At 38.1% G+C, this 25,083-nt stretch overlaps 1 protein-coding gene across 6 annotated transcripts in view; it reads right to left on the reverse strand.

Annotated features, from left to right (window-relative positions):
• Window positions 1–1,036: 1,036 nt before the first annotated feature.
• The window catches only part of OTUD4 (OTU deubiquitinase 4), a 35,342-nt gene continuing 11,295 nt past the window's right edge, over window positions 1,037–25,083 (reverse strand). Inside the window, exons 6-23 of one of the 6 annotated variants that reach the window (XM_068942162.1) lie at window positions 22,218–22,290; window positions 21,685–21,766; window positions 20,685–20,829; window positions 18,645–18,702; window positions 18,145–18,262; window positions 17,848–17,912; window positions 16,540–16,640; window positions 15,106–15,230; window positions 14,799–14,979; window positions 13,032–13,197; window positions 11,578–11,698; window positions 9,451–9,506; window positions 8,801–8,881; window positions 8,025–8,163; window positions 6,846–6,925; window positions 6,656–6,770; window positions 5,900–5,940; window positions 1,037–3,729 (exon numbers count right to left, since the gene is read on the reverse strand). In XM_068942162.1, coding sequence (XP_068798263.1) covers window positions 2,482–3,729; window positions 5,900–5,940; window positions 6,656–6,770; window positions 6,846–6,925; window positions 8,025–8,163; window positions 8,801–8,881; window positions 9,451–9,506; window positions 11,578–11,698; window positions 13,032–13,197; window positions 14,799–14,979; window positions 15,106–15,230; window positions 16,540–16,640; window positions 17,848–17,912; window positions 18,145–18,262; window positions 18,645–18,702; window positions 20,685–20,829; window positions 21,685–21,766; window positions 22,218–22,290 — 2,995 coding nt within the window. In that variant the 3' untranslated portion in view covers window positions 1,037–2,481. Of the gene's footprint in view, window positions 3,730–5,899; window positions 5,941–6,655; window positions 6,926–8,024; window positions 8,164–8,800; window positions 8,885–9,450; window positions 9,507–11,577; window positions 11,699–13,031; window positions 13,198–14,798; window positions 14,980–15,105; window positions 15,231–16,539; window positions 16,641–17,847; window positions 17,913–18,144; window positions 18,263–18,644; window positions 18,703–20,684; window positions 20,830–21,684; window positions 21,767–22,217; window positions 22,291–25,083 lie in introns of all 6 variants that reach the window. The other 5 variants (XM_068942160.1, XM_068942161.1, XM_068942156.1 and 2 more) reach the window with 5 other exon arrangements.

A 25,083-nucleotide genomic window follows, 5' to 3' on the forward strand; every position in this document is an offset into this window, starting at 1 on the left:
GCATCAATCCCTTGCTATTGTGCTTATGCTAACAAAGATACTGGTACACAGACAAAAGCTTCTGAAGACTAAGAAAGTCACAGTCCTGTGAAAGTCATGCAGAGGAGTAGAAATCCCCTTGGACTTGAGTTTCACATCCTGTTAATCAGCCCAAATTAGGGTAAGCTAAAGACGTACTTTAGCAAGTATCTGAAGCTCTCTGCACATTGATTCAGCATATGCTAAATATATTATATAGCAGGATTCAGAAGCCTGAAACATCTTGCACAGGTAAAGGTTGTGGCCAGTTAATTAACAAGTCTTCCAGCAAAAATAGAGGAAACCACACTATTTATCAGCACTGAAGGTGGGGAAAATACACACCTGTACTTTTCAGTCCTCTTTTAGCTATCCTAGAGCAGCAAGGTTGGGCACAGGCCCAACTTAAATACTTTAAGTAAGTCCTTTAAAAACAAGTTCTAATAGCATAGTCCTACCAGTTACTGTCATGCCTATGTTTACCGTCGATTCCTGAGAAAGGGCTGTAGAACATGTACTGCCTTTGTTCCTGCAAAGCTCATAGGATTAAGTGCCTGTTCTAGCACAGAATGAATGTCAGTGTCTGCTGGATAGATTTGGGCTACAAAAGGAGTTGTTTTTCTTAGAAGGTTATGAAGTATGACAAGAAACCGCCCTAAGTATTTGTAAGTTGTAGACATAAACAGAGCTAACTCTAGCCCTCAGTGCTTACTTAGTTCTCAATCTGAAAAACCTTGAGAGAGACAGCCTCTCTTAAAATCTTGAATACATGCCTGAATGGAAGAGTATTTAGCTTTAAAAACAAAACAAACTGAAAAAAAAAAAAAATCATCATACAACACAGTACTGCCTTTACCCCTACCATTTCAGGCAAGAACCAGAAATCTAGTCTGCACACCCTCTTAAGTATTTTACAGCTTGCCAATACATTGACTGCTACTTGTTCATACTTCTGTTAGTGTCTATAAGTGGCTGTATCAGCAGAACAAAAACACAGACTTAATGTCATTAGAAGAATAATTTCAAATACATAAATATCACTTAGGAAAAAGTGAAAGGACAAACGTTTATTTTAATTAGGGGTTTTACACATGGCATGCATCCAAAAAAAAAAAGTTGTCACATGTAACTATCACTCACGTTTCCTGATCAAGGGTGTACAATCGCAGACATTAATAAAAGGGTACCATCACCTCTTACACTAGTATATACAGAGATATAAAAATATACACAACCGTTTATTTTACAGAGCAACAGAGCTGAGTGAATACTGCATACACTGCACACTCTTGAGTTTGGACAGCTGAACATCCAAACTGCAAAGGCAAGAGGAACACTGCAGAGATGGTTCTAGGGGTCAGAAGAAACAGCAATCAGAATTCTGACACAGTGTAAAAATATAAGGCAAAAGCCACTTTCTTCTGAATTCTAGGGAAAAAAGCAGAGCACACAGACTAATCTATCTTGTTTTTAAAAAAGTAGTTCCAGCAATGAGTTGTACATGCAAAACACAAATTTGCATCAACAGTGCAATAACAAAAAGAATACTGAACAGTAGCTCATCATACAAACTTAAACAAAAAGTAACATACTTTATGCATCTCTCCTCACAAAACATCTAGGATTTGTCAGTGCATTAGTGTTAAAGTGGCATTAAAAAAACTTCTGCTATTACAACAGATGCAGAATTATTTTGGAAATGCATAGCATCTACATTTTTATTGTCTTTGTAATTATTAAGTTGGCATAGGCACCATTCTAGCCGCACCAGCGTTAAGAATTCTTGGTGTAAACAGCCATTCCTATCAATTCATACACAGCTATTCTTGACTGCTTGTCTTGATTTTGATTTCAACAAGTAAATGCTTTTTAAGATTCAAAAATATACCCTATGAATATTAAAAGAACTATATACAACATACCTAAGACACAAGGTTAGCTGGCTGCCATATGTGTACACGCTGAAGAGAAACATTCAAGTTTGACAGATTATTTTTGAGATGAAAGGCCTTTGGGTTGGAAGCATATCAAAGACAACAGTGCAGTAGGCTGAGAATTCCTTTAGCTCAGTTCAGAACTAAGGCATTGTATGATAAAATATACATTTATATTTGGTGCAATGTTACCATCGATTTTAGGATCCAGATCACATCAAATGCTATAATTTGTCACTCTAATAAACATATTTAACCATCTTATTATATCATAAACAAACCTCTGTGGGAAAAAAATTCAAACACTAAACCTGTATTATTTTTTCTAATCTGACATCAAGGAAAAAAATGCTAAGCCAAACAAACTTTGCAATCCCCAAGAAACAAAATGCTAGGAGTTCATATCCTCCTAGTCTTTACTCACCAAAACTTAAGACCTTGGGCTTTATTAAAAACGAAAAGATTAAGATTTTGAACATCTACATCAAATTACTTTTTGCATGTGAAAATTTGCAACTATCCATTCATTCTATGCTTGATGTCCCCTCTGATTATCTCCCAGCGTTGCCCTTCTCCTGTCATTCCTGTATGGCCTCCCTCTAAAGTTTCGCTGATATTGGTAACCTTCATCTCTGCTTCTGCTGGGTGGTCCTTTCCAGGCTTCCTCATTTCTTTGGAACTGGTATCCTCCCCTACTAGAGTAACCCCATTCAAGTCTGGGCCTTCTGCCTCCTCCGTAAGTCTGATTATAAAATTGCTTGGATCTGCCACTTCTCAGCATATCGGAAACTTCACTTTCATCTTCAGAGCTTTCTTCCCTTGTTCTCTGTGCTCTGCTTTCTGCCTGTAGATTGCCAGTACCCTTAGAGTCTCTAACTTTATCAGTCTTCTCCTTACGACTGGGAATGGTATTTTTCAGTTCATTTTTCGGTGGTTCTGCCACCAGTGATGTAGTAGGGTTTGGCACCACTGCCTGCCTCTCAATCCGCTGTATTTGCGGAGCACGATTTTGCAGCCCAGCTATTGCTTGTTTAGCAGGAGAAGCGGAAGTACAAGTTTGCTCCAACTTAGGTGCCCTGGCCAGAGGTTCATTTGGGGCACTGCATTCACTGCTTGCACCAACCACAGGGAGCGGAACAGTGCTGGAGCTACTGCCACTGTTAGTCTTTTGAGGCTGTTCTACACAGCTTACTCCAGGAACAGGAGGACTGCATTCTTTAGCTAAATACATGTTTGCAGGGGTGCTACGTGTTGCCTCTTTTTCCTCAGGTGACATGACAACGTTAGGTCTCGCTGCTGAATTTTCAATAAAACCCTGAACTGGGTACCCATACCAGAAGTGCGGAAAGAAAGGAGGTGCTATTGGAACAGCTCCTAGAAAGGGATTGTGTCCAAAGGGTGGTTGTGGGAACATGTTTTTCCCCCTCAGGGAGTCGTCATAGTTTGTGTGAAGAGTTTGCACTGGATTCTCCGATTCTACACAGATTTGTCCTTGACTTTCTGACACCTGAGCTGTAGGTATAATCAGAGGCAGTGATGGAGACCTATTATCAACCTGTGAACTTTGACCATTGGAAATGGCCTCATTCTGAACAGGAAAGTGCCTGTTTGTTCGTGCAGTTTCATTTTCGTTCGGAGTCTGCGGAGCCTCCTGGAACCAGGGGTTGTGCGGATACACAGGAAGGGAAACATTCGGGTACATTCTACAAGCAGCTAAATAGGCCTGATGCAGGGGGTACAAGTAAGAATGAGGTGCCCACATGGGACAGCTATATGCCTGAAAGACAAAAACAAAATTGGGCGGTCTACTGAGTATTCAGATAGACATAATAGCACACAGGTTGTTTACCGTTTTGAAACAGTTAATTACAGAAATGGAAGTAATTTTCTTCACAGTGCCCTCAATCCCAAAGAATTTCTGAAGTTTCAGGATCATATTCCCATTTTTTGTCCTCTCACCAAATACAGAAATGGGCCACAGTTAATGACTGACAAAGAAAATTGATCACATTGCCTGTATAGTTAATTTAAAAACATGATGCTGCAAGCCATGCTTTAGCTATGTATTTTAAGATATGCATTTCCAATTCACTTTCCAAAATTCACAGTTATTAATCTGCAATCTGCCCTACTAGATCACTTTTCAAAATTCCTGTGTGTGGTGGAGGGGGGGGGGACCAATAAAAACAAAAATCATACCGTACACATGTTCACCTCAAAAACAGACCTGCACAGACACCTGAAATGAGGTCACTGTCCCAAGGACAATCTTTAAAGATTGAACATATTTATTCACACAACCTACTAATTAGCTGATTACTACTAATTTGTAATTATCAGGTTTGATTACTACAAAAGGTCCTTTCCAGTTAAGAGTGCGAGTCACAGTATGGACACCCAGCATTTTTGGCCGCAACCTTTTCTGAGCCTTTAGTGAACAGGGGCTGCGTTAACACTACTAAAGTCATCCACCTCAGGGAGTGGCTCCCTTCCCTTTCCCCTACCTCTATTTCAACTGTCATGCAGCGACTCTAACCCTAAGCAATGTAATCGTGACTTTACAAGTACAGACTTTGCATCCATAGTACATAGCAACTGGCCCAAGAGGGATTTTTTTTTTAAAATAGTAGCTATAGGATTTTAATAATAGCTGTAGGATGTTTTTAATAGTACAATGCAAAAGGTACACATTTCAGGCCACCAAGGCTACTGGAAGCACAAGGCTATCTAATTTGAGAACTGGGTGGGGAGCAAAGTGCAAAATGTGGCAGTCTTTGTCCGTGCCACCCACAGAGAAGAGTCCCTGGAGTAAGCCACCCAACCAGATTTTCTCTCAATGGGAACTTGCTGGCTCACTCTGAACAAGCAGCTGGGAGAGCGTGGATAACAGGGTGACAGGATCTGCGATCAGAGCAGAGCACAGTAATGCAAAACTTTGTTCCCAGGTGTACCTTTATTCTGTCACCAGCTAAAGAGCACAACTACTAAAACATGGCTCTTAGACCAGTAGATGGTGCTGAAGCACCAAAATGACAGACTACATCCTAAATAATATAGCCTCAAATATGTGTAGGCTTATGAAACAAACACTGTTCAAATATATTGCAGTGGTACCTCCTGATGACTTATGGATTTGCTATTAAACAAATAAAAAAGACTCGAATTAGGTACACAAAGTTATCAAATCTAATCTTTCTTTGTATGTTATGCTCAACACTTTCCTCCTTCCCAATCTGCTAATTCCCCTCCCTCCATAAGCAAACACCAACAAAGAAAATCATTATATTTTACAGCCAGAGTCTTGCGGAACAAGCCTGTGAGCTTAATGCTTTTTCTAAAGTAGTTTAGCTGAGAGAAGGAGTAAGAGCCCTGCTAACAAAGATGAATAAAATGTTGCCTCTTTGGACGGTTCCCTCCCCCAAACACACGTACAAACTTGCACCACATACACACATCAACCACAATTTTAATTACTTAAAAGGTTATAAGTAGAAGACTGTCCTTAAACTGAGTAGACAGCACAGACATGCAGGTAGCTTGAGGGAATCTCCACAGGGAAAGGTCTGCAACAGCTTTGCCAATACACAAACATGTCATGAAGTTAAGAGGGCTCTTTCTCTTTTACTTTATACTGCTTCCAAAAGAACGCATCTTCAAACTCACTGGCTTCTCTGTGACTTTCTAAAGCAGTTTCTGTTGACTGCATATAGCCTGTTGACTACCAGATAGCTCTGAAAACTATTGAGATATTTCTGTTGACAACTTGAACTAAAATGTGGACTGGTGTCAGGACCCCCAATTAATACAAGACAAAAAAAAAAAAAAAAGTATTTCAAATTCCAAGAGAAACTTGAAGCATGTAGCTGCAGCAAAGTTCTGTACTACCAAATACAAGCATATTTTATGGTATTACAAACATAGAAACATAAGTAAGTTTGGAAAGTTACCTTCACACCAAGATTGAAGAAAAATCTAAGAATATTCTTATCTAGGGAAGAAAACAAAAATCCATTAAGACCTATAATATCATACTTCATTTGATAAAAAAAATTAGTCCCTGCATTAAGTTCCATTTTAGTAAAAGAAAATAGAACAAACCAAGCACTGGTATTTTAAGCTGCTGCTTGCACATCTTTGATTTCCCTTTTGCCACCGTAAGATGAACTGCAACACAACTGCAATTCACATTTCAGTTCTAACAGTTTATGGAACTGATCTTCCAGTTTTCGGAGAAACAATTCAGTAAGCGTAGGCCACCACGCAGTAGACTCGGTATGTTCTTAAGGAACATATTCTGTATTCTTAAATGCCAAAGCCTATGTTTTCACAGGCCAGTAAGGACATTCTCGAATAAGCTTCCAACCTGATTACAAAAGGTAATGTTACTTTCATTACTGTTTAAGGGAACAGATCTTTGAAGAAAGTCTTGTAAATTCACAAGGCCTCAACTTATGGTGGGGTAAACTAACCACTATAAATTGATTGTATCAGACTTCTAGGTGTAACCACTTAAAACAACTGCAATGTTAACACACAACTGGAAGAGTGACATTCCCTGCCCCACTATAAATCACAGAAATGCAACAATTAGATCTTTTGACACAGCCTAAGCACAGGACAGAACGTGCAAGTAGCCTTTATCTAGGTTTTAAGTAGACCTATTAGGAAAAACAGTGTAAGATACAGCCCAGATAGCTTCTCACCTTTAGGTAAGTCTTCCCCAGTATTGCACAGGGAGTAAGAGGGTGCAACAGCTCTTTCTCCCTTTTCACTAAAAGGGAATCCAGGGTACAGTGGATCCTGATAAGGATTCAGAGTCTGAGGCAAAGGCATTAAAGGCTGGTTAACTGCTTGTATCGACACAGGAACTCCAGCAACTGGAGCAGATGTTACCTGAGCCTGGGATACTATAGAATCAGGTCCCGTTGCTGGGGCCGGCATCATTGAAGGAGCAGGTATTTGGGCTGGAATACCTAAGAAGGGGAGAAAAGGGGCGGGGGGGGGAAACTCTCATATATATACACACAACGTTACACAAGAAAATGACAGTGGGAAAGCAAACTTCAAAAAGGGAAAAAAAAAAGTATTCAGGGAGACAAAGGAGGAAATACGTGAGTCAGGAAGTTATAAACAAGGGAAGATTTGGCTAAATGCAGAGAATAGTTTTCAGAAGGGGTGAAACAGTTATAACTTCCCAGAAACGGTTAAGCCTTTCCCATACTTATTTAAAAAAAAAAATTACAAAAACCAGGGGAAAAAAAAGAGAGAGGGAACTGAAGCTTGCGTGTACATCTTTACAATTCTGGTTCAAACTGGTCATTTACAACCAATCTCTGAATCTGAGGTCAGATTACCTGGACTATACATCTTCTGTCACAGATGCAGTTAACTCAAGTATGTCCAGATTATTACACTAACTAAAGTACCGTGTGAGCATACTACACTGACTCCAAGGCAAGTTCTTGTACAGAAACTTAACAGAGGGATAAGATACAGCGCCTGACTTAACAAACAATATTGAATCTAAGCTAATTCCACACATCAGGAGATGCACAGAGTACAGAGAAAGCATCACATTGGTTTTGCAACAAGTGAATTGAGGTTCAAATGGGCTCATTAGCTCCACATATGCCAGATCCGAGCCGAGTCCTTAGTGACTTGGGAGGCTTATGACATGAGGCACAGAATACAAACACATACCCAGCTTCAGCATGTGGCCAAAATGCTCTATCTTAAGTAGATCCTCAGAATAAGCCCCCTCAAAACTCAAAGCTATCCCACTTGGGGGCTGTGGGGGGGGGGGGGAGGGGAAGGGAGGGGAAATAGTGGAGTATGGATCCCTCTTCCACCTCCAGAAAAGGAGTCAAGCGAACTATATATATGGGCTACCAAAAATCTACTAGAACTTTCACAAACTTTGAGCAGTGAGTAGCTACATTCCTTTAGATGGTTTGCCTTTGAGATGTGAAGTTACTTGAAATTATGTCTCCTGGAGGCATTTTCAGTTAGCAAGATAGTTAAAACATGCTACAGGGTTAGCAGTTTCTGAACTACATTAATGTTTCTTCAAACCTGGCACTCCATAGGTTGTTGGCTCACTTGGCCAAGCTGGCACAATGGCTGGTAGAGAAGGCACTGTTGGAGGCAAATGCACCTCAGAAAAGATTGGTGAGGGTGCTGGAGTTGCACTTGGTAAACATTCTGTCAGCTTCTATAAAAGCAAAAAGATCACATGAAATTATTTTAAATTAGGATTGTTTGTGAGCCTACCAAGTCCAATTTATACCAATAAAGGCTTGATGACCCAGCATCATCCAGGCTACCACCATCACAACAGCAAAATACCCACTAGTAATGTGACAGGCTATTCACGCAAGAGATTCGAGATATGATAGCTAGCTGTGTTAAGAACTATGCACTGAGCTCTATTCAGAATGTGCTTGTACCACAGACAACCATCAAAGCTATAACTAATCTCCACAAGCACTAAGGTTAGTCTCTCTCAGCCAAAAGAAAAGCCACCCTCCTAAATGATTACTAATGACCTCAGGAAAAGCTGAAGAAGGAAGGATAAAGAATTTAGAGTAAAAAGCACTGTTAACTTAGAAGAAAGATATGAAATATCCCTTCTCAGAAAAGAAAGGATACACAGCTGCTCTTCTATCACAAGTTCTCCTTTTACATAACACATTCTTAACTGTAAAATGGAGGACGTTGGTGTTATCATGACAGAAATTACCACATAATTAAAACCCAGTATTAATAACACATACTTGGCTGTGATGAAGATCCCCTTTGTTTGAAGTCTCCTGATTGGAGAACTTTGAAATTAAACAAATATTTCTTACTTGTTCAGCAAGAATCGGAGAGTCTGTTTTCACTTGTTCCAAAGGAGATGAAGCTTTTGGATAACTCTCATCTTGACTATCCTTCTAAAGCAAAGTTAGAAACAACAGACATGGCTAGTCTAATTAAAAAAAAATGTGTTGTTTTTAAAGACATGTTCAAGGATATTAAAACACACTACATAATGATTGGGTGCTTAGCCCACATCTTGTTCTGCAAGCGTAATATTTTGCTTGTTGAAAGGACAGCAAAGATAAAGAGCCAACAAGAGGCCACAAATCTTCAAAGTTCAGAGATCACGGTCTGTTAGCACAGTAGCTACCAGTAAACCTCAAATTTTGTGTGGTCTAATCGCACTTAAGGCGCAGACTGTACTAAGTAATTACAAATCTAGAATTGTAAGTGCTCTTGATAGCCCAGATTTGAGAACTCAGATTGCACAGAGAGACCACAAGTATGGGTTACAGGGGCTGAGGAAAGCTGACAACAATACAAGCCTCAAATCTTAGAAGTACTTCACTAAAAGCTATAAAGCAGCAGCAGCAGCCACAGCTCAAAAGGCAGCTATCGCTCTGCTAATCATATATCAGAGAAGCAATAACATTAAAAAATAAAAAATAAAATGAAGTTTTGGTCTTTTCTTTAAGATTACCTCAGATGAATTTGGCTCAAGCTTCTGACTTAAGTGGATCTGCCTGGAATTTGACTCTGTAACACCAAGACATAACCTAGTAAATGAACCATGACACCATTTATGGCTATTACAACTTAAGCCAGTTAAAGATTGTCTTTCCAAAATTAAACCTTCAAAATGAAACCTACCTCAGCATATATTACTTCAGAAAACAAAAATTTCAATTTTTTTCCCAGTATCAAAGGATCCCAAATTTACCAGTTGTTAGGGCAGCAACTTAGAGCAACTACTCTAACCTGAATTTTCAGAACTCTACATGAATTCTTTAATGTAGGTTGTTAACCATTTTGGCGATGCCTGGAGGAAGCAAAGGAGACATAGCCATCTTTTTGTTTTAAACGCATAACGTTCATCCTAATGCCCTCCTAGTGAAAGAGAAATAAATTTGTACTTTAATCAAAGTGAAAATGTTTCAATTTGTACGTCCATATTCAAGTGCTAAAATAAAAGAAGTCTTGTTTACTTGACTGTGTAAAAGAAAGATCAATATAGAATGCTTCAATGATCCAAAGATCTAGAGAGTTTTGAGACTGATATAGGAAACAATTTCTTGAGCACCACCAAATACTAGGGGGGACAGAGTAGGAGGAAGAGAGATGTTTAAACCAACCAACCAAACAGTCATGGCATAACCTTTGTAAGATAAGATCTATACAAGTCTTTCCACATTCTAGCCTAGGTTCAAATCTGCCAACCACTGCTTGTCAGTCAAGCAAATTCTTCCCCACTCATGCATTTAAGTTTAATAACTTTTAAAAAGGCATACACAGCTACTTGTCTATGCCCTGTCACTGTAACACTTCGACTACACTGTAAATTAAAATAACATTGATTATGAGAAATTACTACCAATTCCCCAAGGACCTACAGGGGTCTCAAGATATTCAGAGGAAAGTACAGTTTATACCTTCAACATTTTTAACCTAGTTCCAGAAGCAGCATAATCAAGAGCATCATGAAAACCATAGAGAAAGGACTACATGCCATGCAAGTCAGAAAATTTGACGCGATGCTGTAGTAAAGGCCTTCCTCTAGATAAACACTCTTTGGCACTGCAAATGAAATAAGTTTTCAGAGGTCTGGGAAGTGAAAAATAGGTAACAGCAGCCCTTGGGCCACTGTTCAAGAAGGCATTATGTGCTGTAAGGGGGACCAAGGAGCACAAGTACCATAAAAACACAAGAGGAATGCCTCTGCTTTTACCAGAGAAAGATGAGATGAAAAGAGATTATTAAAAAAAAAAAAAAAAATGCAGAAAAAGGACAGCTTCTAAGAGGAAGCCAATGAGTTTGAATTTTATTTAGTCAGGAAAAAAAATAGAAGCAGCTAAGACCAAATTCAGTGTTTAGATATGGCAAAGCTGACAGGACAAAAATATATATAAAAAAAATTACCATCAGCTGTATTTGGCAGGGATTTATCAGCTACCTGCCAACTACCTGAAAGCTACAGCTTTCATCTATTTCTGCCAGGTTCCACTTCCTCACAAAAGGGGAAGAGCTTAGAGTCAAAGAAAAGAAACTAAAGAGAGTTGAGGGGGGCAGGGAGCGTTTTAAGAAAATCCAAAAAACTTGACAATTCAATAGCTATTTTACCATAACAATTTTTTTGGCGTCTCTTGTGCACACATTTTCCTCTCTCTCTCTCTTCCTGTAGCATTTTACGCCAATTCTTAATCCTGCCAATTGAAAACTTTAACCCACTTTTCCTCTGAACTGACTTCAGTAAGTACTCTTAGTATTCCTCCAGTGGCACTTTGTCACTCTCACTCCAATTTCAACAGGATCCAATGCACGCCGGCTCTGATAGCCTTGCATTTCAGCGTTCGCTTCCCTCTTTCACTACAAAAATCCCATCAAGGAGCCTGTTCTCTTAGCCATATTCACAAATCATGCACTTCCCCCCACCAAGCACAGCTTTACTACCTTGGGACCGGCTTCGTTGAACATAGTATTTACTTTCACCTCATTGGCAAAACAGATATCTCATCTTGAAAAATTTAGGAGCTGATAATTAAAAACAAGACTAAAAACAAACAATAAAACCCAACAGCACTTGATCTGAAAAGATTTATTTTTACATTACCTTTATTCTTCTGCTCTTCTACTTCTGCAGTCCACTTGCTGTTTCTTCTCTCGTTATTTGAGAGCTTCTTCTGGTTGAAGTTATCTACAGTCTGTGTAGCAGCTTGACAAATTGATTGATTCTAAAGAATTTGACAAAAGTAGAAATGAGAATTTTTATAAGAAGCCTGATGAAACTTTGCCATCATCTGATATAACACTACTATGCCTTCATCACGCACACACTTCTCTTGTTGATATGCAGAAGGAAGAAGAAAAGTCTTAATCAGTATCATCCAGATTCATCCACTCCCTCATTTGTTGCTAAATGTTGAGGGGTCTCCTTTGAAAGCATTCATGTCATTACTTTACTTGGTAAAATAAAAGAAAGCTTTACTCCACTTTTACACAACTTCCACTTTAAAATTGCTACCTACTTCTGTGGGTGCACCCTTAACCACAGCCCAGAGAGAGACTGATGTCTAAGGGAGGGAAATGACCTCAAGTCTGTTCTTTGCAGAGTTGAAGAGCTCTACTTTTCTTCTTCTTTTACCCACTATTTTTCCCCCAGCCTGGCTCTCATTTCTATTCGGCCAAGGATTTAAATCCAAAAAGCCCCGCACTTTTTAATAAACCTATGCAGACAACACTCAATTTCCCCAGAGGATCTGCACAGCCATTTCCTCTAGAGGATCTGCTCACTGAAGGTACAGAAACTTTAATCTGCTTTCTTTAAAAACTAACACAAGCACAGGCATCAACAGAATAATCTATCAGAATCTAAAGGCTAAATCCTTCCCTCAGTTAAACATAGACAAGTCTACTGTAACCAGCTGAGCTCCACAGGAGCAAAAAGGAGCAAGTTTGGCCCAATTATTTGTTATGACATCAGGCAAATTCTCACACCATGCAGTTCTCAGGCTAGAAAGAAGAGTCACTTACAGGTAAAACAGTTTTGCATGAATTAAATGAGAACCAATAACACAGTCACCTCCGATACTAATTCAAGCACCACATTGCCATTTACTGAGCTGCTTCTTAGCATGAAACTGTACTTCAGCACAAGTTCTGCCCTCACTTTTAGGTCTGATTGTACTACACAAGGAAAAGGCAAAAGCTGAGTCGAGTCTGCTCCTGAGCAGAGGAGCACAAAGCTTTCCAAAGACAGAAACAGCATGAAGAAAAAGCCCGTGGCTTTGGAAGCTCTTATTTCTACTCTATTTTGGTGCTTAAAGAACTGTGTAAGGTGGATAGTAATTATTCACAGGGGAAGCTACAAAGTTTATGTCTCATATTGAACATATAGAGTATTGCAGCTGCACACGTCTCTCATAGGAAGAGGTGTGAAGAAAATATCCTTTAACTTTTCAATTGCACTATAATGCAAGAGCAGCAAATCAAAACTTCCTAATTAACAGTTCATGGATATGTAGGAAAAATGCACACAGTCAAAAAATTTGAGTCAAAAAAGCATACATTAGAAAGGGCAGGAAATGCTTGTTCATCCCTCTGCTGAATCTCATAAAGTGAACGAGATTCTTCTATAGCCTGTTTCTCCTTGCGTTCCTCTGGAGACAGGCCAAAGTAGTTGCAATCTCTGTTACTCTGGTTCAGATCCTCGGTTCTCTCACGATCTGATTTTCTGTAAAGAAAGAAAGAAGATGTCAAAGAAATTAAATTACCACCTAGTATCAAAGACACTATAAACTCAGGATGAGGAAGAAGGAAAGAGAAGATAATTATACAGCACTGCTTATGTGATTCTATATGCTCCAGATTCTTTCTTTCTTTTTGCAATAGGGAGAAGGAAAGAACGAACGAAAAGGAAAAAAAAAGGAAAAAGAAAAAAAAGATTTCATCCATGATTTATTCAATTCAATACTACCTGGAAAGATCCTAAAGCAAACTGTAGGTATTAGTCATAGTTAAAGACCAAATCCCTATATCAAGCAATTTAATCCATTTCTGTGCCAACTGAGAACTGACCACCCTGCTATCTGCTATCCATGGCCACACAAGAGAAAGTTGGGAAAGGATATTTCTGTAAATACAAGGAAATAAAGGATTTCTGTAGATACAGGGAAAACGCATTATAGCTTTGAAATGTCAGAAGCATTACTACACAAAGTTCACAAAAAAAAAAAAAAAAAAATCAATGTTTGAGCTTTCCTGAACAACTTAAATGAACTTTTTAGCATCCTCGTGCATTTAGGTTAGAAGTGGGGGAAAAACATTACAGAAGTGGTAGCCTCAAAAGATACCCCAGTATCCTTTACTCCATCTGGACTTATGGTGTAGAAGAGCAGTAAAATAGACCGCAAAGAGTGTGCATTTTTATCCAAGTACAGAACAGTCTTTTAGATGGGATAGAAGGAGGGTGGCAATAATGAGGACAAACTCTACTGCAGCACAATGAAGAAAGAAGCCACTACCATCAACTGTAGCCAAAGTGCTGTTCTCATGTTCCTTCCAAAAAATCACTCTAAGCATTGCTTTGTCTAACAAGTAACACTATGGATTCAGCCTTAGTTGCATATCAGTTCATCATAAAAGAAGTTACAACAGAAACTTTTTCCAGTCTACTGCACAGCAGAAATCAACCTGTATTGAAGGGTTTACTTCAAAGTATTTTAAATTATATACTCAGTATTTTAATTTTAGTTCAGTACTACAGGCTAATGAACAGCAGCCATTCCACATAGCACAATTAAAACAAATAAAGGTTTTCTCTCTGAGCGCTCCTCAGCTCATTTAGATGAAAACTCAACTGACTCTCTCAATAGCTTCTCTTCACTTAGCAACTGCAAAAATGACATGAGTACCATGCCTAACATTCTAGCTAGTTATCAGCCATAACACATGGCAGTTCTCTGACAAGGAGTGATGCGTTCAATCGCTGCTTCAGCTCCAATCAGAAAAACAACAGCATCCACCTCCCAAGAAGGAGGAGTGAGTAGTCTTGTGCACAGTGGAGGGGCTCCAAGGGAGGTGCTGCCAAGCAAGAAAGTAAGTGGGAGCTCATGTTAGCTGTAATGTTGAGGGAAGGCAAGAAAAAAGAAAGAAAAAGAAGGAAACAAAAAATTTTTTTCCTGTTCTTATATGTATTCTTAAGGATTCAGAACACTTTAGAATTCATCAGCAACTTATTTCAAAACAGTATGTAGGAAGCATCTAAACAACCATCTGGGCTGCAAAAAGGTTGGTTAGAGTCCAAGATAAGGAAGATGTTATTTGTGGTTTTACCTTACGGATTGGGAAGGACTCCTGCCTGGAGCTTTTTGCTCAGTTGAGGTCTGATGAGATTGAGGTCCAGGACATAAGAACTGATGCTGCCTGGTTCCCACAGCATGCTGAAGTCGAGGAGGTAGTGCTGTCTGGGGTTTCACTGGCTTGCTTTGATTCTTTGGCCCTCTGCAATCTGCATCTGTGATATACAAGTGAAAAAGTAGAACATTGAGAGGTGGTTTGTTTGTTTGTTTGTTTCCAACCCCTACGGGACAAAAGCTCTGACGACAAAAATTCTGTCACTGAAAGAAAGGTACAATCCTACCAGCCTGAGCATTCTGCCCCCACGTTGGGAAAAACTTCTTAATCTTCTTCCCTGGCACAGTGTTCCAGCCCTCCATAGGAGAGGTTTGTGGAAGAGGTTTAAGGCTCTTCAGTGAGACAGCATGCCTACAAAAAAAAGGAAAGGGGTGGGGGAGAGAGAGAGGATTAAGGCTTGCATAAATTAATACCACATGTTTACTAAAACAAACGGATCTTTTCATTTTTGAGAACGTTACATTCAAAGTCCTTTGTTCTTTATGATTATACTCAAGCAATGAATAAAACAAGAATAAAAGTTGATTATTTTTAATTACAGTCTCTGAAAAGATTATGCAAGTTTAACCAGTATTCAACAGGACATAGATGCTCTATGGTAATAAGCATATACCAAAGTGAAAGTCTGTTGACATTATAATGTCTTTAGGACAGACAGAAAAGAAGAGTGATCACAAAAAATGAATACATTCAACAGGCAAGTTTACCACAAGTACTGCAACAGATGTCAGTACCGAAAACTATTATATTGGTGTTTTATATCCCAGAGGAACAACTGCATTTTTAATTGAGGATACTATTAGGAAAGTCCAAGCAGCTGTTTATATTATTCGAAAGGATAGCATTCAGTTCTGTAATAGATGGTCCAATCACATTCAACCCCAGTTTTAAAAGGCAACAATGTACAAGGTAACTTTCTATTCTTACAAAACGTTCAGCTTTCTTACAGAAGGCAATCATGTGATATTAACTGGCGTCTTCTCCCTTCCCTCCTTTACCCTGCCCGGAAGCATTTCCTCTTCATGAACTACATGGTTAGATATCAAATTCAACTGTTTCGCCCAAAAAAGGAGTGACAGAACTTATAGCAGAGTTCAAGATCACTTGATCCTTCCCCCACCCCCCCAACACACCCCCCCACACACCCCTCATTAAACAGTTGTTGGTAGCACAAAGCAATGGCACCGATTTAAACAGCAACTCGGCAGAACTAGTCAACCAACAAAGAATGCTAGGTGCTTTTACAGGCCTTTTAATGTGAAAGGCTTGCTACAAATCTAGCATCTAATTATTAAACGCTAAAAGGAACGCTACTTAGGCTAGCTTCAATCTGTTGAGGTTTGGAGCTTGTACAGAAAATGCTAGCTTAAGTTTTTGGGGTTTGAGAAAAAAATTCCCATAACGTAGTTACCGATCTACTCTGCAAGTAATATGTGGATACTTTAATGCAGATCGTCCTTTTCCTTTGTTTTAATATATTGTTACTTAACAATTTTGTAGTAGTACTGCTTCAAGCAAAGTAGTAGATACACATCAACGTCTACCATTACCAAGGCACTGGTACTTGGCACTCTTTTACCAAAAAAACCCAAGAACCCAAGCACACACACACAAAAAAAAAAACAACCAACCAAACAAGAACAAGAAAAATCACACTTACTTTGCTCCAAGCTCTTCCACAAATACAACAACTGGACCATTCTCTGAGCAAACTTCTTGAATATGGGCATTATAAAATTTCCCATTATGGTCTAAGCGCACCTAAAAGGAAAAAAAAGGGATTAGGTTCAATTAAGACAATGAGAGGGCACAACTCTTTAACCTATTGGCAACGTTAAAAATAGAAACTAAAAAAAGCCACGCCCTAAAAGCTAAAAAAAGAAAAGCTTTCCTGACAACATTAGTAGTGAAAAAGTAGCTTTCAAAACTACATGAAACAGTTTGAAAAGTAACAAGTGCATCACAGAAGATATGCTTCACCGAAAATACCTTCTCCTAGAGTTAAGTCCCAAAGTTTCTTCATTAAAATTCAAGCACTGTGTGTATACATATATATATGTATATAGATATCTATATATATAAAATCTCCTTTACCAACCTCAGTGACCTTGAGTTTCACTAAGAACACGAAGAACACCAATCTTTCAGAAGTTACTCTTCAGAAACTTTTTATTAAAAAAATTGTTTAGACATGATCATAGTGTTGTTATTTGTCTAAAAAACAAGACATTCAATGTTCTTACAAGTGTTCTGTTAAAGATAAATTTAATACTGTTCCTGCTACAAACTGAAAAGGTCTTGTGCTGCATGACACTGCATTGCAGTGTTCAAGATAGAAAGCACAACTGAATATTCTAAAAGCCTAACTGAATATTCTTACATCAATAGTAATAATTTCGGTAGATATTCAAATGTCCTAGAAAGAACCATAATTATCTCTGCAAAAAATATGGTGGAAATAACTACTAGTTTTATAAAAGAGATCTGTCCCACACTTTCATGTATCATAGAAATAACTAGCTAGCTTAAGTACCAAAAGCAGCCTATCCAGAGAAGAGAACTTCACTTGAAACAAATGAACTACCTCAAAGCACCTACTTCCCAGACAGGGGCTAGCACCCCACAGCACTCAGCAAGGACAGACCACACCAGCAAGCCCATACGTACCTGCTTGCATACTTGAGCTTAAGTCCACAATCATCTTATTAAACATAACTCTGCAGTTAAGCACATAACTTTCTATATAGTAAAACTGTAATGATCAGATTATGTTCTCCAACACCTCTTTTATGTGTATGCTTCAAATCACGAACACTGCTGACCATTCACATAATGGGCACAGTTAAAGACATAAGCAAAAATATTTAGAAAGAGATGAAGATATATCAAAACTGCTAACCAAAAGGGTAAAAAAAGGCCTCTCTAACAAAACGTGAGTTATTATTTCAATAAACGCAGTATTACTTACTTTACATTTATCGCCAACTGAGTATTGCATGCCAGCAGCAATAGAAAAGTCCTGTTTTTGCTGATCTGTAAAAACATTAGCAGAAATATTACAGTTATTTTACATATTACTTTAGTGATATAATAAAAGTGAACCCCCCCCTCCCCAGGTAGTTTAGGCTCTAAATCTGCACACTGATCCAGATGGGGAATACCCCTGCCTAAATCCAAACAGCCATTTACATCAGTGTGCTTTAAAAGGGCCCCACTTGAGGTATAAACTTGCAAAAGATGTTTCTTTAAGTATTCAGTTACTTACCCCATTTGGATTGTAGCCAAACATCATATTCAACATTTCTGTAAACTGATGGGTTGAGTGATTTAATAACTTTTTTAGGCAAGATCGAGAAGGTAGAATTCCCATTGCTCTTAAGGTGCTGTATGAAACAGAACAACGTGCTAGAGTGGTCAACTACATAGATATTTACAGTTTTCCATTTATGAATCACAGTGCTCAAGCTTTAAAGTGAAACACAAAGGAGCTGAAAGTATATACAAGCATAAAGAGCTTTGAAAAAAAATAATTCAACATGATTCCTTTAAACCTATCAGAACAAAGTTAAGAACTAAACATGAAATAAAAAGGATACTTCTGATACATCAAATTCAAATGCTACTTTTCAAAGAACAAAGTAGTTCAACTATTGCATGTTAGGAAAAGTCAGACACGCAAAATTATCTCACAAACGCTAAACACTGAAAACAAATATAGCAGAATACAAGTTGTTTGGGAGAAAATAAATCTTTATGTATAAATACCTTGTTGCCAGAAAGAGACTTTAATCCATTCATATCACTAACTGTTGTAGCTTTACTTCTGTAAAAGGATAGAAGGAGCTATGGTAGTATAGTATTACAAAGGATTCGAAATCAAGTAAGAAACATCTTGAAAGTGGATAAAAGTATTAAACCTACCCTTCTCTTCATATTTTCCCAAATTAAACACTTTATGGAACACTCATCTCTTTAGATGAAAAAGCTAAGTTTAAAACAAACTGCATTACTATAGTACGTATAACTAAATTAAGAATTTTTTTTCTAAGCACAAGTTGTATGATGTCTAAGTTATATGTACCTACCTAGTCATCTGTTGGAAAAAAAAAATATCCTCCCTCTAAAAATTTTGCAACTACATATAAAAACACAGAAGCCAACAATGGAAGAAGAAATCATCCTAAAAAATAAAACAAAACACCACACCCACCCGCTCTCTCTTTATTAATTAACCTGAGTCAGGCCATTCTCAAATCTTATTTTCTGCACCTGACATCTCAGGAAATTTTTTTTTTTTTGGGGGTGGAAAGCAAGTATTATTCCCTTCAAAAGCAGTTCCCTACAGCAGCATTAACTTTTCCCAAACTAAAATAGCTTCTTAACTTTTCAATTATGTTGCTATTAAATGTAACATTTATAAAATAAAAAAGATCATCTTCCAGAAAATTAGCTGATAAAACAAGCTAAAGTCAATTTTAAGACATGCAAAAAGTTTTAAGACTTCATAAATACAGCAAAAGGTTTGTAATTTGGCTTAAGTAGGTCAAGAGTCACACGCATTAGCTCTTGCATCATAGAGACATATAGTTTAAATCAAAAACATAGTTTGATACTCTCAAGTGAATATATGACCTTCTCTACAAAGGTGCCATGGAGGTTAGCAGTGCATTTTCTTAAGAACGCCAATACTGATATAGGGTAATGCTACTGTACATGAACCCCAGAGAAGCTCCAAGAACAGAAGGAAATAAAGGCTTCCACTCTCTGACACTTAACTACATTAATTGCTCCCATAAGCAGAAATATTTTGTATTTTAACTGGAAGTGTTCTCTGGTATTTCTTTTTTTCTCTCCAAACAAGAAAGAAAGTTAATCCTTTTCCTGGACCTTGGGTGTTCTTCTTGTGGTAATTTCCATCAGCTTTCCCTTCCGTGGTTTTTCAGCATGAGGAAAAAAATCAGCTCTTGAGGTCTCGATAAAATCCTTCTACCACATGCCACACTGCACTATAGCAAAGCCCTCAGAAAGAGCTTTAATGGCTTCCAGCAGGAGGAGGAGGCATAGTGCACTAGCATAGCTTAACTTCCATAGCGTCAGTGGAATTTCACACAAGCCAGAGTTTTTGAGAACGGCATTAGACAACAGAAGAAAAACTGCTAAGATGTAAATGCAAAATTGCTAAAGTAAAAGAGTTACTTCACAATACAGAAGCGAGCAGTAGGCCAAAAACTCAACTAGCTGGAGCACCCAGGCCCAGCAAAAGAAATATAAACTCATCAATACACCCACTTCATAAAGATCAAAAGGAAATGGAATAAGCTATGTATGTATTTCTACATTAGCTACATCCAAGTGCACTCTCTCCAGCAGACGTTTCAACCCCCAAGATGTGGGAGCAATACAAGTTGGATTAGATTCTTGCAACTCTACTAAGTTACAAGAACGAGCCAAGTAATTCTCATGGAGTCACCATGCCCAACTGGCATACTGCAAATTCTCCCAGGGAATTCTGCTGTTTGAAACAGGAAGAGGAACGTTGCAACAGCAATATTCAGTGTCAATATTCCATTACGCAAAGAGACCCAAAGGCAGACTGCAGAAAAAACAGAGGAACTAGCATCTTATCCTTAGGTACAGTGAAGATTATGTACTTCATTCTTTCATAGTTTTAACCTCTTCTCTTAATATTTTTAAAAATGTTTTCAACCCTAACTGTTAGCTTCTATTACCCATCTTAAATGCAAAGAACATATTTAATGTGCACTGTTCACAGGCAGCTTACTTTAAATTTTAAATCTCACTTACTTGTAGTTGTCATCTTCTGAATCTGAAGCAGATACTTCACTGCTACCATTACTTTCCTCTGTCACATCAACAGCACTAAGCTCTGCTATGATTTGCTTTACATCTGTATCAAATACCCTCTCATACAGCAGTTCATACAGAAGAGCTGCAGAAGAGGAGGAGAAAGAGGAAGGGTAAAAATTAATTACAAGGTAAATGGGATTTTACTCTATAATTACAGAGACATTTCAAATTATTTAAATTAGGAAAAGTAAGTTTTTGAAGTGTTAGCTGAAATAGAAGGCATTAAGAGCCAAAATAGCTGCAGCTACTACCATTTAATTTAATGCACATACATGCAACTACCAGAAATCAGGTCTCAATTGGCCCCAGCCTTGTAACTGGACTGGCATATGGGCAGAGTTTTTGTGAAGGATCAGAACCCATGCTTGTGTAGTAGGTGTCAGAGCGGCTCATCAAACCTGCTTAGGACTTTGAGCATTGCTTCAATACAATTAAGAAAACAGTCTATGAAGGCAGGGCTGGTTTTTTGTTTTGGGTTTGTTTTTTTTTTTTTGGCACATGCAACTCCTGTGATTTCTGTGAGAAGTTACATATGCAAAGATGATTTTAAAATAAACAATTTGCTAACAGTCTGAAGTTTGCTAACAGTCTGAAATACAAAACTAAAACCAGAACACTGACCAGAGACAGTGCCACAGATTAATAATACACAAGAATTCTGGTGTACTAATTTTATAAAAATCCAAATTCAAAAGGCAAATAAGTCTTTTCCTTTTTGTATAAATCTGCTTCATCATGCCTCAAAATCATGACGTGGTAAGAATTAAAGACTTCCAAGATCAAACAATCATTGACAATTCAACTGGAAAATAAAGCTACCCTGAAACAGTAATAAACCTTCACATAGAGCCTTTTCTCTTTAACTGAAGCCCAACGATGATCATTTCAAGATTTTTGGTGAAAATGTACACTTTTAACTAACCAACACAATACTTACACTGGCACAGAGCAGCTCTTTCTGAATACTCTATGGGATAAACAATATCATAGTGGTTTCCATTTGAGAAACACAGTAATACCTTAAAAAAAAAAGAAAAAGTTTTGCACCTCGCTTGATTTTTAGTAGGAACAGTACTTTTTAAATGCAATTTAAAGTGCCAACATGATTTGTTGAATTTCAGTATCTCAAAGTATCAATCAAATATTATCAAAATTTTTAGTGGGTGTCCTTTAAACCCAGTCAAAAAGAATTTAAGATACAGATAACTATGTGAGTCAGCGTCACTAGTAATTTTTTTTTTAAAACTGAATTTTACATTACTAGGAAGGTATACTACATGCCAAATATGGAACATCTTTAAAAAGAGCAGCTATACATATAAACAGAACAGTTACCATAAATATATACAAAATAAATTTAAATTGAATTATCAGAGCATTTCATTGTATTAATACATTTCTCATTAAGTTGTTTGCTGTTAATTAAAATAGTCTTAATTCAATCTTTCAAAATAACCTTAAATATTCTACCTTATCAGAAAAGCCATTTTCAGTTACATGTGAAGGAGAAGCATTTGGTTCCCGGTAGATTATGAAATCTTTCCTAAGGAAAAAAAGTAATTACAAATTCTCATAAAAATACATTTCAATAAAAACTAAAATATTCCAGTCAAGTTCAAGGAACATGCATAACTACAGACTACACTTACTGGGAAAGAATACTGAAGAACATTAGTGCTACTGTTTCTGGTCAGAAAAAGGTTTACTGTTGTGAAATGTTTTGTGCTCTCACCAAAAGCTCAAACAGCAAAATATTTACATTTGACAAAAACAGTGTTTTGTATTATTCTCCTGCTTTTGTGTGTGCGAAGTTTCTGGGCAATACTACATCTTCTATAATGCACCTCAGCCTTTCCTCAGAGAAGCCGGAGCCCATGGCGCACCACAGCGGTTCTTAGCTAATAACATTCCAGAGAAGACTGAGTATAGATGCCACTAATGATCAAAAACAAATTCTGTACTTTAATCAAGCTACTTCTACTCCTCTCTCCTAGTCCAAGCATACGAACTGCTTGCACAGTGGCCACTCCATATTTTCAGCCCCATATTTAATATCGTCTTTTTTCTTACTGTACAAGACTTATTTGTCTTTTTCCTTTTCAGTAGGGGAACTTCCAAAAGCAGCTGTACAACAGTACAGTCATTATTAGTCCCAACTCAACAACATTTTCAGATGCATAGTTTCCGATGTAATTCCTCTTTGACTTTTATGTCAACTTTTTAAAACGCTCTTCTGTAGTGGTCCTAGAATTTTTGCATATTATTCCATTTGCCTTGATTTGGAGCTGGATTCTTATGCACTGTCCCCCGAAAATCTTTCTATAATCATTCCCAGCGCAAGAAAGATGATCGAAGTTTATTTTGTACAAAACAATAAAACACCTCAGAAAAGGGCAACAATGAACTCGGTATGTTGAGCAGAGTTCCATGTGTTTTAACTATAAGTGAACACATTGGCATACTACACTAAAATATACCGGCACAAGCCGGTGCACTGAGCCAATGACAAGTAAAACTCACTAATAAAACAAGGACAGACAGAGCAGCACCCATAAAGACAATGGCTCCGCAATCCTGGAGAAATTCACAACATTTTGCCATTTGGAAATCCACTAGAACAAAGAGGAGTTTGTTTATCAAGAGAAAAAGGAAATGCTGGCACTCACTCTGACAGGTGAGCAAATCACCTAGGCTGCACCTCTACTAGCATATTAAACATGCCCGAGAGCCTTTCCGGGCACTGAGGCCAGTCAACAGGGAATGGCCCATATCTACGCTGAACTCTTCTCACCTCCCAAACCAAGCTCCACAGTCAGAACGGTCCACGCAATGTTCGTGCTTCTGAATACGCAGAATTGCCTGGGGGAACCTTTGTAGCCTAGCTGCCAAAGCACGACGAGCAGCATGCTGATGGCCCAACAGGTCATTCCCAGGCACAGCCTGAGGATCTAATACTGTAACTGTGTTCTCAGCATCTCCAAAAATCATGCTTTCTACATGCCCCACTGCTTTAATAAGTGTGGTGAAAAGAACCTTCCCTGCATTTTAAAATGGATAATACATTGTAAAAAAGACATCCAGATGGCTCAGTTTCCATTCTTCTTTGGATGAAACCAGCAAGAGCGGGGTCCAATGTCACATAGTGTTTGCTGGACTTAAGATGCCAAAAAAATGGTCTGTTATCTTCAAATGAGAAAACCGAAGCATACTTTTAATAAGTTGGACTGAATCCGTTCAGAGTGTGAAGTTGCAGCGTTGGAAGATAGTCATCATGAAGGGTTATCAGTCCAGCATACTTTTTCAAAATGGGCTTAGAAAATTTTAGTGCTGCAAACTAGGTTTTGGTCCTACGCAGTGCCTGCCTTCCAAGGTGAAACAACTCCGCCTTATTATCTCTAATATAAGTAAAAATACTACAAATAAAAGGTTGGGCTGATACAGTTCAGCAAATTTAGAACTGACATTAAAATATTTTATCTTGCTGTATTAAAAAGCATAAAGTTGCAGATGGGATACAAAGTAAAAACACAGGAAGATCCACAACTGATATTGACAGGACAGGTTATTTGCCTTTTATTTTCTAAAAGGTGAAAGAGGCTGCAAATTTTTGCAAATTTGGGCTATTTGTTTTTCTTCCATAATTAGTCTCTGTCATGATCTTAACTTGATTTATTTGTTTCTATTTATCTTTGCACATAATCCTCCCTTTGAACTCTTTGCTCAGCAATCCGTCTGTTCCTTCAACTTCTTCCTTGCTCACGCTAGCAAAGGTTTAGTGAGTCTTGCAAAATTAAGTATACCCACAAGCACAGTTTTTGGAAGGAAAAAAAAAGTTTCTAACACAACTCAAAAAAGCAGTTCCGAGAGAAATGGAATTTCATGGCTTAGGGGGCCACCTGCTTCAGGGAGGGTACAGAAGTTTATTAGATAAACAAATTAGACTTGTGACACACCAGAGGAGTAAACCTAGTCACGCTGCACTTCTATTCTCTGCTTGAGAACTCTGAAACTCTCTCTCTCTTCTTTATTGGGAATAGAAGAAATTTATACTTGTTCTGCTTTCCTTCAGTCTGCCAGCAAGGAGGAAGGGAAACAACTCTTTCCCTCTACCTCCACCACCATTCCTACTTTCCTAGAGCTACAAACTTGCATTTTTAATAGAAGCCAGTTCTCCCAAAACAAAGTACGGTAGTAACAAGTCTTACACGTTCAACGCTGCCGTTGCAACCTGCCGTTGCAACTATGCCACATGCCTCCCCATGCTTCTAACGGAAGTGGAAAATATTTTTCTTAGTCTGCATTTGCCTCAGTACTCATTTATCAACTGTGGTCCTGG

Source organism: Struthio camelus, chromosome 4 (assembly GCF_040807025.1).
Source record: "Struthio camelus isolate bStrCam1 chromosome 4, bStrCam1.hap1, whole genome shotgun sequence".
In the NCBI taxonomy this organism is placed as follows: domain Eukaryota; kingdom Metazoa; phylum Chordata; class Aves; order Struthioniformes; family Struthionidae; genus Struthio; species Struthio camelus.